The sequence below is a fragment of the Oryctolagus cuniculus genome, chromosome 20 (assembly GCF_051225735.1).
Source record: "Oryctolagus cuniculus isolate XC-2025 breed Fujian yellow rabbit chromosome 20, ASM5122573v1, whole genome shotgun sequence".
Taxonomy (NCBI): Eukaryota; Metazoa; Chordata; class Mammalia; order Lagomorpha; family Leporidae; genus Oryctolagus; species Oryctolagus cuniculus.
In genome coordinates this window covers 25,004,962-25,017,680 of record NC_142886.1, presented here as the reverse complement: position 1 = coordinate 25,017,680, position 12,719 = coordinate 25,004,962, and the positions used below count along the sequence as shown (strand labels likewise).

General features: G+C 54.6%; 1 protein-coding gene across 1 annotated transcript; it reads right to left on the bottom strand.

Annotated features, from left to right (window-relative positions):
- Nucleotides 1-401: 401 nt before the first annotated feature.
- VRTN (vertebrae development associated) lies at nucleotides 402-3,281 on the bottom strand. The gene has a single exon (XM_002719650.5). It carries the CDS (start codon nucleotides 3,279-3,281, stop codon nucleotides 1,170-1,172), a length of 2,112 nt encoding a protein of 703 aa, XP_002719696.2. The 3' UTR covers nucleotides 402-1,169.
- Nucleotides 3,282-12,719: the final 9,438 nt, after the last annotated feature.

Genomic DNA, 12,719 nt, shown 5'->3' with positions numbered 1-12,719 from the left:
GCCACTGCAGGGCACCTGGGCAGGAGGGGACAGGTCCAAGAGGACTTCTCTAACCACGCTTCATCCCAAGCCTGAAGCCAGGTCCCACCGCTCAGAGCGGGCACACGGATGAACCTGCGGCTGGGCTCAGCCTGCCTGAGCACGGGGCCAGGGACTGAACAGAATGCCCGGCACAGGCCCAACCCCAGCGCGCTAGGTTCCTCCCAGGGGATGGAGAGGTCTCCCTAGGCAGCCAGAGAAGCACCTAAGCCCTGGGTAACGAGGTGGGTGGGGAGGGAGCAGAGACACAAACAAGAAAAACATCCACCAGGAGGAAGCACCACGCAGGGGAGACGGGAGACGGGAGACGGGGCAGGCACAGGCCAGCAACGCAAGGACCAGAGACCAAGGGCTGTGTTCACCACTCACTTTATTTTCCAACGTGACCCCTGGACAACGGAAATTCAGTCTCCCGCCTGCCCGGCCGCTTTGTGGTCCTCCACTGAAGGTGAGGCTCAGAAGGGCAGGGTCCCCAGCAGACAGCCAAGCTGAGGCCTTTGGGGTCCCTGCAGATCAGTCCCCAAGCAAGTGCAGGTGCCGGGCCTGTGCCCCGCCCGGCCCGCCATCCTCCCAGCACTCCCCGCACTCCTCACAGGGGACAGGCCGGCCCCTGGTGATGATCTCCCTTGGGGCTCTCCCACCACTTCTGGATCAGTAGCACCTCCTCCCCCAGGCACCAGGCAGGCGCTACACCTGCCCCACGCTCCATTCCAATGTTCCTTTGGGTCAAGGGGGCGACAACCCTGAGAGAGCTCTTCTCCCCAACGGGACGGACACACGGCCGGGCTGCCACATCCTTTTGTCTCCAGAAAAGCTGAAAGCAGCTTCAACTCACAACCCCCCACCAGCGATGGGGCTCAGCCAACCCACTTAAGTCAAAACAAAAAACTAAAACACAACAATAAAAATATGACCAGCTATCAACCAAAAAGAACATCTGTGGTCCCAAAGCTTTCTACAGGGGACCAGATGGCTGGTGTCTGGCTCTCTCTGTCCGGGAGCCAAGAAGTAACACAAAGCCATCCTGGGCTTAGGATGCACACAGCCAGGAGCCAGAGCAAAGGGCAACCTGGCCAAGCCCCGGGGGCCACTCGGGTCCCCCTCACCCCAGCCTCTTTGGAACCTGCCATTCAGCCGTCCACCAGGGTGAGGCCTTCGTACAGGGCCCGCTTCCACATGTAGTAGGTGGAGCGGGCGGTGAGGGGGAACAGGGCACTGAACTCTTTGTAGGAGGGGAAGCTCTTGGACTGGAAGCGCTTCTGCAAGAACAGCTTGGCCTGGGCCTTGAACTTGGTGGAGGCAAGCATGTCCATCACCAGCACCTGGCCATCCCTGCTGCCTGCTGCGGCCACCCCAGGGCCACTTGCCAGGGACCCCCTGTGGTGGGGCTGGCCCTGGGCTGCGACCCCTGCCTCTCTTGGGGCCCCCTCTCTGGCAGGCCCTGCCTGGGGTCTCACCGAATCATCTCCGGAAGAAGTCCCCCCTGGCAGGGTCGGCCCAGGCGGGACCACCACGGCTGTCGCGCTCCCACGAGCTTCCTTCTCCTGCTTGTCGGTGGGCTCCTGCTCGGCTCTGCCGGCCGAGGGGACTGGCAGGCGATGCTTGGACAGGCCTCCGGGCCACCCCCGGGCAAGACTCTTCCAGACCCAAAAGGTGGAGGGCGACAGGCTGGGGTAGCGGAGGCGAAAGCGACAGAAGGGGAGGTGCCCACTGAGTACCTGCTTGCGGGCAGCGCGGCGCAGGCGTCTCTGCCATTGAGACAGGGGCATCTTGGGTGGCAGGAGCTCGCGGGAGACGGCGGGACCCCCACTCGCTTTCTCTACCCCTCCTCCACCCTCACCCCTCCCTGGGAGCTGGACCTGTTCCCCAGTAGACGCCGCCTGGGGAGCACCGGCAGCCGCTAGGGCAGGGGCCGGTTTGAAGCCCGGGTTCCTGCGGAGGGCCTTGCGCCTCCAGTTGTAGTAGGTGGAGCGCGAGATGCCGGGGAACCTGCGTTTGAAGCAGCGGTAGGGCACCAGCGTATTCAGGGAGATACAGTGCTCCAGGTACATCTTGGCCCGCTGCATCAGGACCACGCCCGGGCTGGGCGCCGCCAGTGGGGAGCACCCTGGCCCCTCGGCCACCTGCTCCTGCGGCGGGGGCTTCTCCGGGGCCTGCCCGGAGCCCAGCAGCTCGTGCTTCCAGGCATAGTAGGTGGAGCGCGAGATCTCGGGGAACCTCTGTAGAAACTGCTGCAGCGGCACGACGCCCCCACGGTGCAAGCTGTCCTGCAGGAAGTGCTTGGCCGAGAAGCGGGCCGCCACCTTCTGCCGGTGCTCCTGCGACTGCCGCCGCCAGCGGTAGAAGGTGCTCTTGGTGACGCTGTAGCGCTCGCACAGGTGGGAGTAGCTGAGGCCCGGCTCCCGGTTGAGCAGCTCCAGGGTCTTGGCCGGCGGTGGCGGAGGCGGTGGCAGGGGCGCCAGGGCCGGAGGCCCCGGGATCAGGCCGGGAGCCCCTTCCGCCTCCACCTCCTCCAGCCCCACCACGGGGGCAAAGTACTGGTGGCGGAAGAGGTGGCTGGTGAGGGGCTGGCCGGCCCACAGGATGTGCAGCGTGGAGGGCACGTGGTCGCAGCGGCGTGGCCGGATGACGCGGTTAAAGTAGGGCCGGATCTTGAGGTTGCGCATCGGGTAGATGGAGTAGATGTTGCGCTGCAGCACCGAGGCCAGGGCGTACAGGTGCCACACGTTGGAGAAGCTGCTGGGGAAGCAGGTGGCCTTGACGTCGGCGTCGAAGATGGCCTCGAGGGTGGCAGACGGCAGGCTGGTCATCTCCGGGGACTCCTCGGAGCACAGCGAGTAGCGCACGGCCTGCAGCATGACCTTGGAGTCGATCATGCCCTGGAGGTAGTAGTGCCGGTGCAACAACATCTCCACCACGGTGCGGGCCCGCAGCTCCAGGCTGAGGCCGGCGTCGCCCCACAGCAGCATGCTGGCCGCCTCGAACAGCAGGCTGCCCTCGCCCTTGCACACCAGCGGCAGCATGTTCTGGGGAGCGTCCTCCGGGTACAGGCTCAGGGCCACCGAGTCCACCTCCAGCACTTGGAGCCCCGGGGCCCCCTTCCGGCAGCTGGGGAGGGTGAAGGAAGCCAGGACTTGCTTGGCCTCGAGGGCGGCCCCGACGAGACCCTCCAGGCCCTCAGACTCCACCGCCTCCTGCAGCTCCCCCAGCACCTGCTGCACCAGCTGCTCCCGGGAAGCCATCCTGCCAGGGAGGACAAGAGGTCAGGACAAGGGACGCACGCGGCACCCGGCAAGGGGGACCTGCCCACGCCTGTGCTTTCTCCACCTGCTGCCACTGCCGCAGGGCGGATGCTGGCCAGCGGCCTCCTCGGGTCTGTTTACCCTCTCAGTGGTGCTGAGCGAGGACAGCGTCCTGACTCACACGCACATGGCCAACTCGGGCAACTCACTCAACCGCTCTGTGCTTCTGGGACCTGTCCTGGAAAATGGGAATGATAGCAAAGGCATCTTGTAGGGTTGTTGTGGGTGTAATGAGACTGAGAAAGTAAAGGCTGGAGATAGAGGGAGAGAGACTTTTTTTTTTTTTTTAAGATCTATTTATTTGAAAGAGAGTTACAGAGAGAGGTACAGAGAGAGGTCTCCCATCCACTGGGTTCACTCCTCAAATGGCCACAACAGCCGGAGCTGAGCCAATCCAAAGCTGGGAGCACTGAGACTCTGACCTGGTGCCCCTATGGGATGCTGGCACTGCAGGTTGGGGCTTTAACCCATTGTGCAACCGCACCAGCCCCGAGACACACACTTTTACCTATCCTTAGAGCATTGGCCTGGGGCTGGTACTGTGGCATAGTGGGTAAAGCAGCCACCTGCAGTGCCAGCATTCCCATAAATGTGCCGGTTCAAGTCCCAGGTGCTCTATTTCCCATGTGTCTGGAAAAGCAGCAGAAGATGGTTCAAATACTTGGACCCCTGCACCCATATGGGACACCTGGAAGAGGCTCCTGGCATCAGCCTGGCCCGTCCCCGCCCTTACCACTATTTGGGGAGCGAACCAGCAGATGGAAGACCTCTCTCTGTCTCTCTGTAACTCTGCCTTTCAAATAAATAAAATAAATCTTTAAAAGAGAACACGGCCCAGCACATAGCAATGTGGTACAGGGGGTCAGTGTTATCTGTTGTAACACATGTGCCCTAGCACCCGCGCACTGCATTGCATAGCTGTACAAGCTCTGTACTTGTTAAAACGTGACTGTCAAAGTGTGGTCCACAAGCCCTCAAGTGTTCTGCGGCTTCCTCAGGGAACCTGCAACTTAGCTATTTTCCTAATAGGAAGACATAATAAGCTATGTGTCAATATGTAATTTAACAGCGAGATATTCGTGTTTTCCCAGCACCTTAGCATTTAGTAAAACTAAGTAACAGTGATATCACACTGTACCAGAAGTCATTATGCTCTTCACCATGTAGTCAAAAAAAAAAAAAAAAAAAAAAAAAACACACACAACTTTTCAAAAGGTTTTGCTTAAGGATTGCCTTGAGGGGTAGGATTGTGGTGCAGCAGGTTTAACCACCACTTGCAAAGCCAGCATCCCATATCGGCTGGTGCGTTCAAGTGCCAGCTCCTCCACCTCTGATCCAGCCACCTGCTTAGGCATCCTGGGAGGCAGCAGATGACGGGCTCTCGAGTGCTTGGGCCCCTGCCACCCACGTGGGAGACCGGGATGGCTCCTGGGAAGTGAAATACCAGCTAGGAAGTTCTCCCTCTCTCTTCTCTCTTGCTCTGCCTTTCAAGTATGTGAAAATAAACATTCTTTTGAAATGTCCTTAGTGAAGCAGAAGATGAGTCTCATTACAACAGGACCCAGAGATGCATGTCTTTTTTTTTTTTTTAAGATTTATTTATTTGAAAGGCAGAGTTCCAGAGAGGCAGAGAGATAGAGATCTTCCATCTGCTGGTTCACTTCCCAAATGGCCATTACTGCTGGAGTTGGGCCGATCTGAAGCTTCTTCCAAGTCTCCCATGCAGGTGGCAGGGGCCCAAGCACTTGGGCCATCTTCTACTGCTTTCCCAGGCCATAGCAGAGAGCTGGATCAGAGTGGAGGTGGAGCAGCAGGGACTCGCACGGAAGGCACCAGCTTTACCCGCTATGCCTCAGCACCGGCCACAGGACGCCTTTCCAGCATTGAGAGCGACCGAATGTGCAGTACTCAGGAGCAGGAGGTCGTCCTCACTGGACAGCTGTCTGGGCGGTGATGAGTCAGCTGCTCTTGGCATGGAATAGCGCGTTTACTTGAAAGAAAGGCTGACAAACACTTGTGCACCTGTGTCTGTTTGGCAGGTCTTCTCTCAGAAAGGAATGAGCTAAACCTGTCACTTCAAGAAAAACAAGTATTTGCTGCCATTGACAAATGTTGAGCTTTAACTTGAAAATTAGAATTTTGGGGAAACAGTATCTACGACAATAAGCTTGATGGTTTCCCAATACCTAAAGCGTTCTCTGATGAGATCAGTGGGGACATTAACAAATGTGGGTTTTTTATGCTGTATGATGAGATTGTCAACATTTCTACTTAAGATCGATCTACATCACCCAGTCAACAGTATTTCCCAAATAAGCAATGAGTGATGTTTCAAGTAATGCACTTTGTAAGAGATCCATAAAAGCAGGGGCAGGCATCACATTGTGACAGAGGGTTAAGTTGCCGCATGGGAAGCCTGGCTCAAGTGTGATCCCATCCAGCTTCCTGCTAATGCGCGTCCTGGGAGGCTCAGGTGCCCCAGTCCCTGCCATCCGCATGGGAGACCTGGTGCAGTTCCAGGCTCCTGTCTTCAGCCTGGTCCATCCCTGGCTGTTGCATGCATTTGGGATGTGAACCAGTGGATGGAAGACCTCTCTCTTTCAATTAACATAAAAATAAAAGTCTTTAAATAAAAGAGTTCATGGAAAAAGTGTATTATGACAAAACAATGCCAGGATTTCAAAAGTAGCTTGCACCAAAATGCACTATTAATTCCGTTTCCCAAGACTTTGTAGAAGTTCCTCCATGCAAAGAAAGCTCTTCAGGGTCTTCAGTTTATTTGTTTTGTTATGATGTTGGCTGTTTGCTATTTTAAGAGGCAGAGAATCTAAGAGGTCTCCCATCCACTGGTCTGCTCCCCAAATGCTCGCAATGGCACAATGGCCCAAGCCAGGAGCCAGGAACCCAATCGAGATCCCCGTGTGGGTGGTAGGAATACAGCAGCTATGTGAGCTGTCACTGCTGCATTAGGAAGTTGGAGTCAGGAGCCAGGGCCACTGGGCATGAGCCCAGGCACTTGGATGTGGGATGCAGGGATTTTAACCACTAGGCCAAATGTCCACTCTAAGGAGTCCCAGTTTTCAAGACCCAAACTTAAAGTTTTGAACAGGGATGCCCTAGAACAGTCTTTGCAAAGGTGGCAGCAAGTCTACCCACTGCGTGAACAAAGACCTAGTAGCTGGAATTTACCAAGCATTCCCCACTGGCCATGCAAGGTCCTCACCCTGACAGCAATATTTGCAGGTAGGTACTAGCATTAGCCCCAACTTGCAGGTGAAGAAATGACTCAGCCAATTCACCCAGGGTCACACAGTTAGTGGAGTAGGGGGTAGTTGAAATCAGATGCTCCTTGGGGCTTTAATCTATGTCCTTTTCAACACAAACTCATCAGTGTTCAATTGCAAAGTAGAGGGGTATTTCTTCCTGGACACAGTTTTTAAATTAGAAAGAGTATTGGGGCTGGCATTGTGGTGCAGCTGCAACCCACATCCCTGTGCCTGGGCTTCCGTCCCAGTTCCTGACCCCAGCTTCCTGCTAATGTGCACCCTGGGAGGCAGCAGGTGAAGGCTCAAGTACTTGAGTCCCTGACACCCATGTGGGAGACCAAGCTCCTGGCTTTGGCGTGGCCCAGCCCTGGCTCTTGAGGGTATTTGGGGAGTGAACCAGTGGATGGGAGAGCTCTCCCTCTCTGCATTTCAAAGGAGTAAAAATACACAAACTTAAAAAAAAAAAAAAAAAAACAATATCTTTTCCGATGTCTTGCATTTTCATTCTCAAAGTTAAATTTGTGTTTAGGTATATACATTTGTCAGTTCACCCAATTGTACACTTCCTTTTTTTTTTTTTTACAGGCAGAGTGGACAGTGAGAGAGAGAGACAGAGAGAAAGGTCTTCCTTTGCTGTTGGTTCACCCTCCAATGGCCGCCGCGGCCGGCGCGCTGTGGCCAGCCGGCGCACCGCGCTGATCCGATGGCAGGAGCCAGGAGCCAGGAGCTTTTCCTGGTCTCCCATGGGGTGCAGGGCCCAAGCACCTGGGCCATCCTCCACTGCACTCCCTGGCCACAGCAGAGGGCTGGCCTGGAAGAGGGGCAACTGGGACAGAATCCGGCGCCCCGACCGGGACTAGAACCCGGTGTGCCGGCGCCGCTAGGCGGAGGATTAGCCTAGTGAGCCGCGGCGCCGGCCCCCAATTGTACACTTCTAAGATGTGTGTGATGTCAATGGTGATCATATAAAATTGAAAAATTGAAAAGCACCAAAAGACCAAAATTTCACTTAATAATCATAAAGAAGGAAAGCTTTTTTTTTTTAGTCATAAAGAAGGAAAATGGGTGCAGAGAGTCCCCTAGGCTGGAGATCTCTTTAAAATGTGTATGACAACTCTGGTCTTAACCACTCACCAGCTTCCTATTTGTGTCATATTATTTAACCCTGCAATTGGGCTTTTCAGATTCTATGCACTTATTTATTTTAGTAATAATTACTTCTCTGCAGGCTCAGAAGATAATCGTCCTACCCATCCTTAATAAAAAGAACAGTTTGCATCAGCAATAAAAAAACAAACCCCTAAGAAGGAGCCGGGCACACACAGAAGAGCTTTTTCATTCTGGTAGACAATTATCCCCACACACAAGAGGCTGGTCTGTGCTTTCTTGCATGATGTCACCTGTGGAATTGCTGCTAGATACTTTGCCAACAAAACCAGGAAAACAGCCACGGATTAGACAGCTTACTATGTGCATTTCTCTTAGGTAATTCACCCAAAAGCAGAGGAGACAATTAACCTCAACCATGCAGCGAGCAGAGCGCTCCTGCCCTCGGGTGATGACAACTTGCCGCGGGCTTTTCACGGAGAATGAAATTTGGATTTCAGGCTCAAGATCATTTTGCTTCTTCCTAGGTGGTTCTCACCTTCCCTCCACATGAACCACGGCTCCACCACACCTGCACCTTTGCAAGGTTCACTGTTCCTACTCCCAGCTGGAGAAAGCAAGGCTCAGGAGGGTCAATTAAACTGCCAAGATCATGCAGCTATGAAAAGCTACAAAACCTAAGCCGTCTAGCTCCAGAGCTCCTTCTCCTAATGGCTGTAATTCCATCAGCCAAAATTCTAATCATCCCAAGGATCCAGAAGAACCCGGTTCTTAGAGCTCTGACCCAAAGCTAATCATTTTACAGGCAGGGAAATTGACATCCAGAAAGGTAAACTTGCCTGCATCCACGCAGCAGTGTCCAGACGCCTTCCAACACACGTCCAGCTATGCCACACTTCCTCCTGCACAAACCCCACCCTCCCTGCCCTGCCCGGTCCCACCCTCTCTACTCTTCCGAGGCCCTGGTCCCACCTGGCTCCACCCTAGCTCATGGCTTCCTCTTCCCCAAAGAGTCAAGATGGGGAGTGAGCAGCTAGCACCCTACTTCTCCCTTCCTCAAAGGCTTGCTAAGAAAAAGTAGCTCCCGGGGAGATCCTATATCCACACCAACCCCCATCCACGCAACATGTGGCTGGACTACCCAGGAACAAGACCACGGAAAGGGGCAGGGCAGGAGCAGCCCGGGGAATCCTATCACCCTTAAGTACACAACTGGTGATAGAGTTCAGGTGCATCAGTCTTGCTGGCAACGGCGCTCTTCCTGGACGTGCAGGCGAGGCGGACGTGCCGGCTGCCAGGTGCGTCCGGGAAGGCAATGAGGTGCAAAAAGTGAGCGCTGAGCTGTAGATTTTGCACAGCTGTGTCCCCCCTGCCTCCAACAACCCTTGGAAGAGATCTGAAAAGACAAGGAACCCAGGAGCCTAGGCTCTGGGGGTCCCCAGGTTTGAAGCTGGAAGAGGCGGCAGGTAAAGAAAGAGCATCTGGCCAGCATCCCAGTCCGACGCGGGAGTCAAGGAATGAAGAATGGGCACGGGCAACTCACCACCAGCGTCAGCTGCTCTGCTTTCCAAGCACCTGGGAGTCTGCAAGCCCAAGGCTGCCCCGGGTTCCCCGCGTTCTAAGAGGAGTCAGCCAGGGCAAGAGAAGAGAAGGAGGAGCCCAGACATCTGCTGCCCTGCTGCCGGCAAGTTCCCTCTGGTCTCCGGGCCCCTGGAGCTCCCAAGGCCCTGCGGTCTCTTTGGGGACCACACAAGTCTCAGGTTTCAGGAAGGCCATGGGGTTTGAATCCCCCTTGGACGGCTGACTTCTTACCCTGCCTGGCCCCTGAGCCTCACCAGCTTGCCCTCTGCATCCAGGGGGGCGCCAGCCATCTTGGCTCCCTCCCCAGTGACCTGGAGGCCCCTTTGGGCACGGGAGTCCATGAGCAGCAACTTCCCAAGGAAACTCCACCGCCAAGGGTAGGCCTGAAGCCACCGGGTCAGCCAAGCCTTGGGAATTCCCAAGTTCAGTAGCTCTGCTGGACCACGTGTCTACACGGGAGGGAGAAGGGGCAGTGTGGCCCACAAAGGAAAGCAGTGGTAGCAGAGGACACAGCCTCCCAGCTCAGGGCTGCAGGGACTAGGGACCCAACCTGGGAACCTGGGGAGGGGCGGAGGACAGGCCATTGTGTAGGGTGGGGAGGGGAGATAGGCAGGCGGTGGGGGTGGGGACAGGCTGGAGGTGGGGGTGGGGAGAAAGAGAACTTGAAACAATGCCCCACATCCCTGGCTTCCCTACACACACACACACACACACACACATACCCCATCTTCCTGGGGTCCCCAGAACACCCCTCACTCTCCTGAGGGTCTCCAGGCTGTACAATGCCCCCACCCAAGTTCTGAGACAACTTGCTGGTGTACTGACCTCGAAGGTGGCCCAGAGCCCTGGGGGCCGTCCACTTCTCTCTCCGCCTTCCGGCCCGGGACATCTAAGTCGTCCTGCGGGGGAGGGCCTTCCCAGGCGACGGCCCAGGCTGAGCTGCACTCTCACTCCAGAACCAGTCCCATATCTGTAGTGGACCATTGAGCATGGACCGTGGACAGCCAACTGGCCGGCCGGGAAGCGGCTTAAGCCACTCCCCCCCAGGAAATCGCCCACCCTCCCGAGCCCTGGTCCTGAGATGAAAGAAGTGCAAATTCGGGGGTCACTTCCAATGGTAAAGCGATAGCAGCTATTGTCTTTTCCACTCTCCCCAGCTGGGGGTGTTACAGGGCCCGACCCAGCTCCAAGGAGTCGCCAACTGCCCAGGGAAAACTTGAAAGAAAGTTGCAAGATTTCCAAAGAGTTTGGGGGAGGGGAAGGGGGAGGAGAAGGCTTAGATAGAAAGACCTAAAGGAAGAAACTTTTTTAGGCTGGGCACAGGGGAGGAGGTGGCGACAGCAAATCCGGAAACTGGCCCTGGACGGCGGGTGAGAGAAAGACCCGGGGGTTCTTTCTGCACCCCCAAAGTGCATATGTCCTGAGGCGGCTCCCCCCATGCCAGCCCTGCAAGACGGGGAGAGGCAGGCAGTGTGGGGGGGACTACTCACTGCCCCGTCCCTTCTAGGTCCAAAAACACTCCCCTTTCCCCAAAGGCCTGCGGCATCCCTCGGGCTTGGGGTTCAACCCTTGCAGTTCCCACAGTGCGCCTGGGTCACCACCCCATCTGTCAGGAACCAGGGGGCCTATCCCCGCGCACCTAACTAACTTCCTGAACCCCACAGGAAGAGAGGGTCAGCTACCTGGGGCTCCAGCCCCTCCCCTAAAGCTCACCTGGGGCTCAGGGGCTCAAATGACCCCAGAAGGAAGCAGTGCCACCGCCCCTCTGGTCCCCGGCAGTGGGGGAGGTGAGGGCCTTGGGGTTGGCTGGGTCGCTCCAGGGGCTTTCCTGCCTGGCTTTAACCCTTGGAGTGCTGCTGCCTGCGTCTCTCCCGGGCCTCTCACCTTGCCCCGCTGGCCAGCGTAAGACGCCCCCCCGCGTCTGCTGTGCTCCAACTCCATTCTTAACATCCTCTCCTCTCCCTGGCGGGGGCTCTCCACTCATCCCAGCCAACAATCCCTTAGCAAACACCCGCTCCCAGGCTGCCCCAGAGAGCTCCCCACTCAGTAATCACCCAGCCCCTTCCACCGCGGGGGCAGTGGCCTGGGGCTGTGTCTGGTCCGGACTCTTGGACTTGGATTTGAATGCCAACCCTGGCCCTGAATAGAAATGGCCTTAGGCAAATCCTTTCAACCCCAGGACTCAGTCTTTGCTGGGGCAAGACTTCTTCCCTGAGCCCTTGGGCAGGTTCAAGGACACGACTGTTGTGAAGTGTTTCAGACTCCGTTTGGCACAAAGGAAATACGTTCCAGCTCTCAGCCTGTCTAATCTGAAGTTATCTTCAAGCGCCTAATATAAACCGGCAGTTTTCCTAAGTTTCGAGAATAGTGGTTATCTCACAGAGGGAGATGCAATCAGAGAGCCTTTGTCTCTCCATATTATATCCTTCTGTGTTTGACATTTTCTGAGGAGTCGTGAGACTTGCCATCATTTATAAAAGCAATGAAGATAATTGAAAGTTCTTTAAAAGGCTAATGAAACCTTTAAAAGTGTTTTTTTTAAAGAAACTATAGTGAAAAAAAGGCTTTTTGGCTCTTCCATTACAAAAGTAAGAGTGTTATTTATAGAATAATTGGAAAAATGTTGAAAGCAGAAAGAAGAAAAAAATTACCTGTGATCTCATTATCTAAAGGCCGTCCTGGTGTATTTTGTTCTGATCTGCTTTTTTCCTTCGAATTTCACAAGTTAACATTCTCTTCATAAAAGATTCAATGCTTCAGAATAAAAAATAGTAAGTTCTCCCTGTTCTGCCCCTAACCACTCCTCTCGCTTGTCCCTGGGCCAGTTCTCATCATTTTGGGTGAGTATTCACAAGTAGGTTTTTCTAGTTTCTACATGAATTGTTTCCTGCCCCATGAAAGATATTTAAATCCATTTTTTACCAAATAAGATATACAAGTGCCTTCAAGAAGTCCCTGGATAAACAAATTAAAAATGTATTTTGATGCAAAAATTTTGAAGTTCATCCATAGCTTTTCATAATACTTTCTGGGAGGACTTTAAAGAGCTCTTGTAGCTAATAAATAATATTTAAAGTGTTTGTAAAGTTTTGTTTAAAAGCTTAACAAAAGGATTCAGGATGTTAATTTCAACCCCATGCTCTGGCTACATTTTCTCCAGATGCTGCCAATGTTGTGTCTATGCATCACTCCAGAGAAATGTTTAACAAGTCAGAGCAACTTTTTCTCCTCTCTCTCTTTTTTTTTTTTTTAAAGATTTATTTGTTTTCTATTTAAAAGACAGTTACAGAGAGACCTTCGATCTGCTGGTTCACTCCCCAAATGTCTGCAATGGCCAGAGCTGGGCCAAACTGAAGCCAGGAGCCAGGAGCTTCATTCTGCTTTCCCATGTGGGTGCAGGGGCCCAAGCACTTGGGCATCTTCC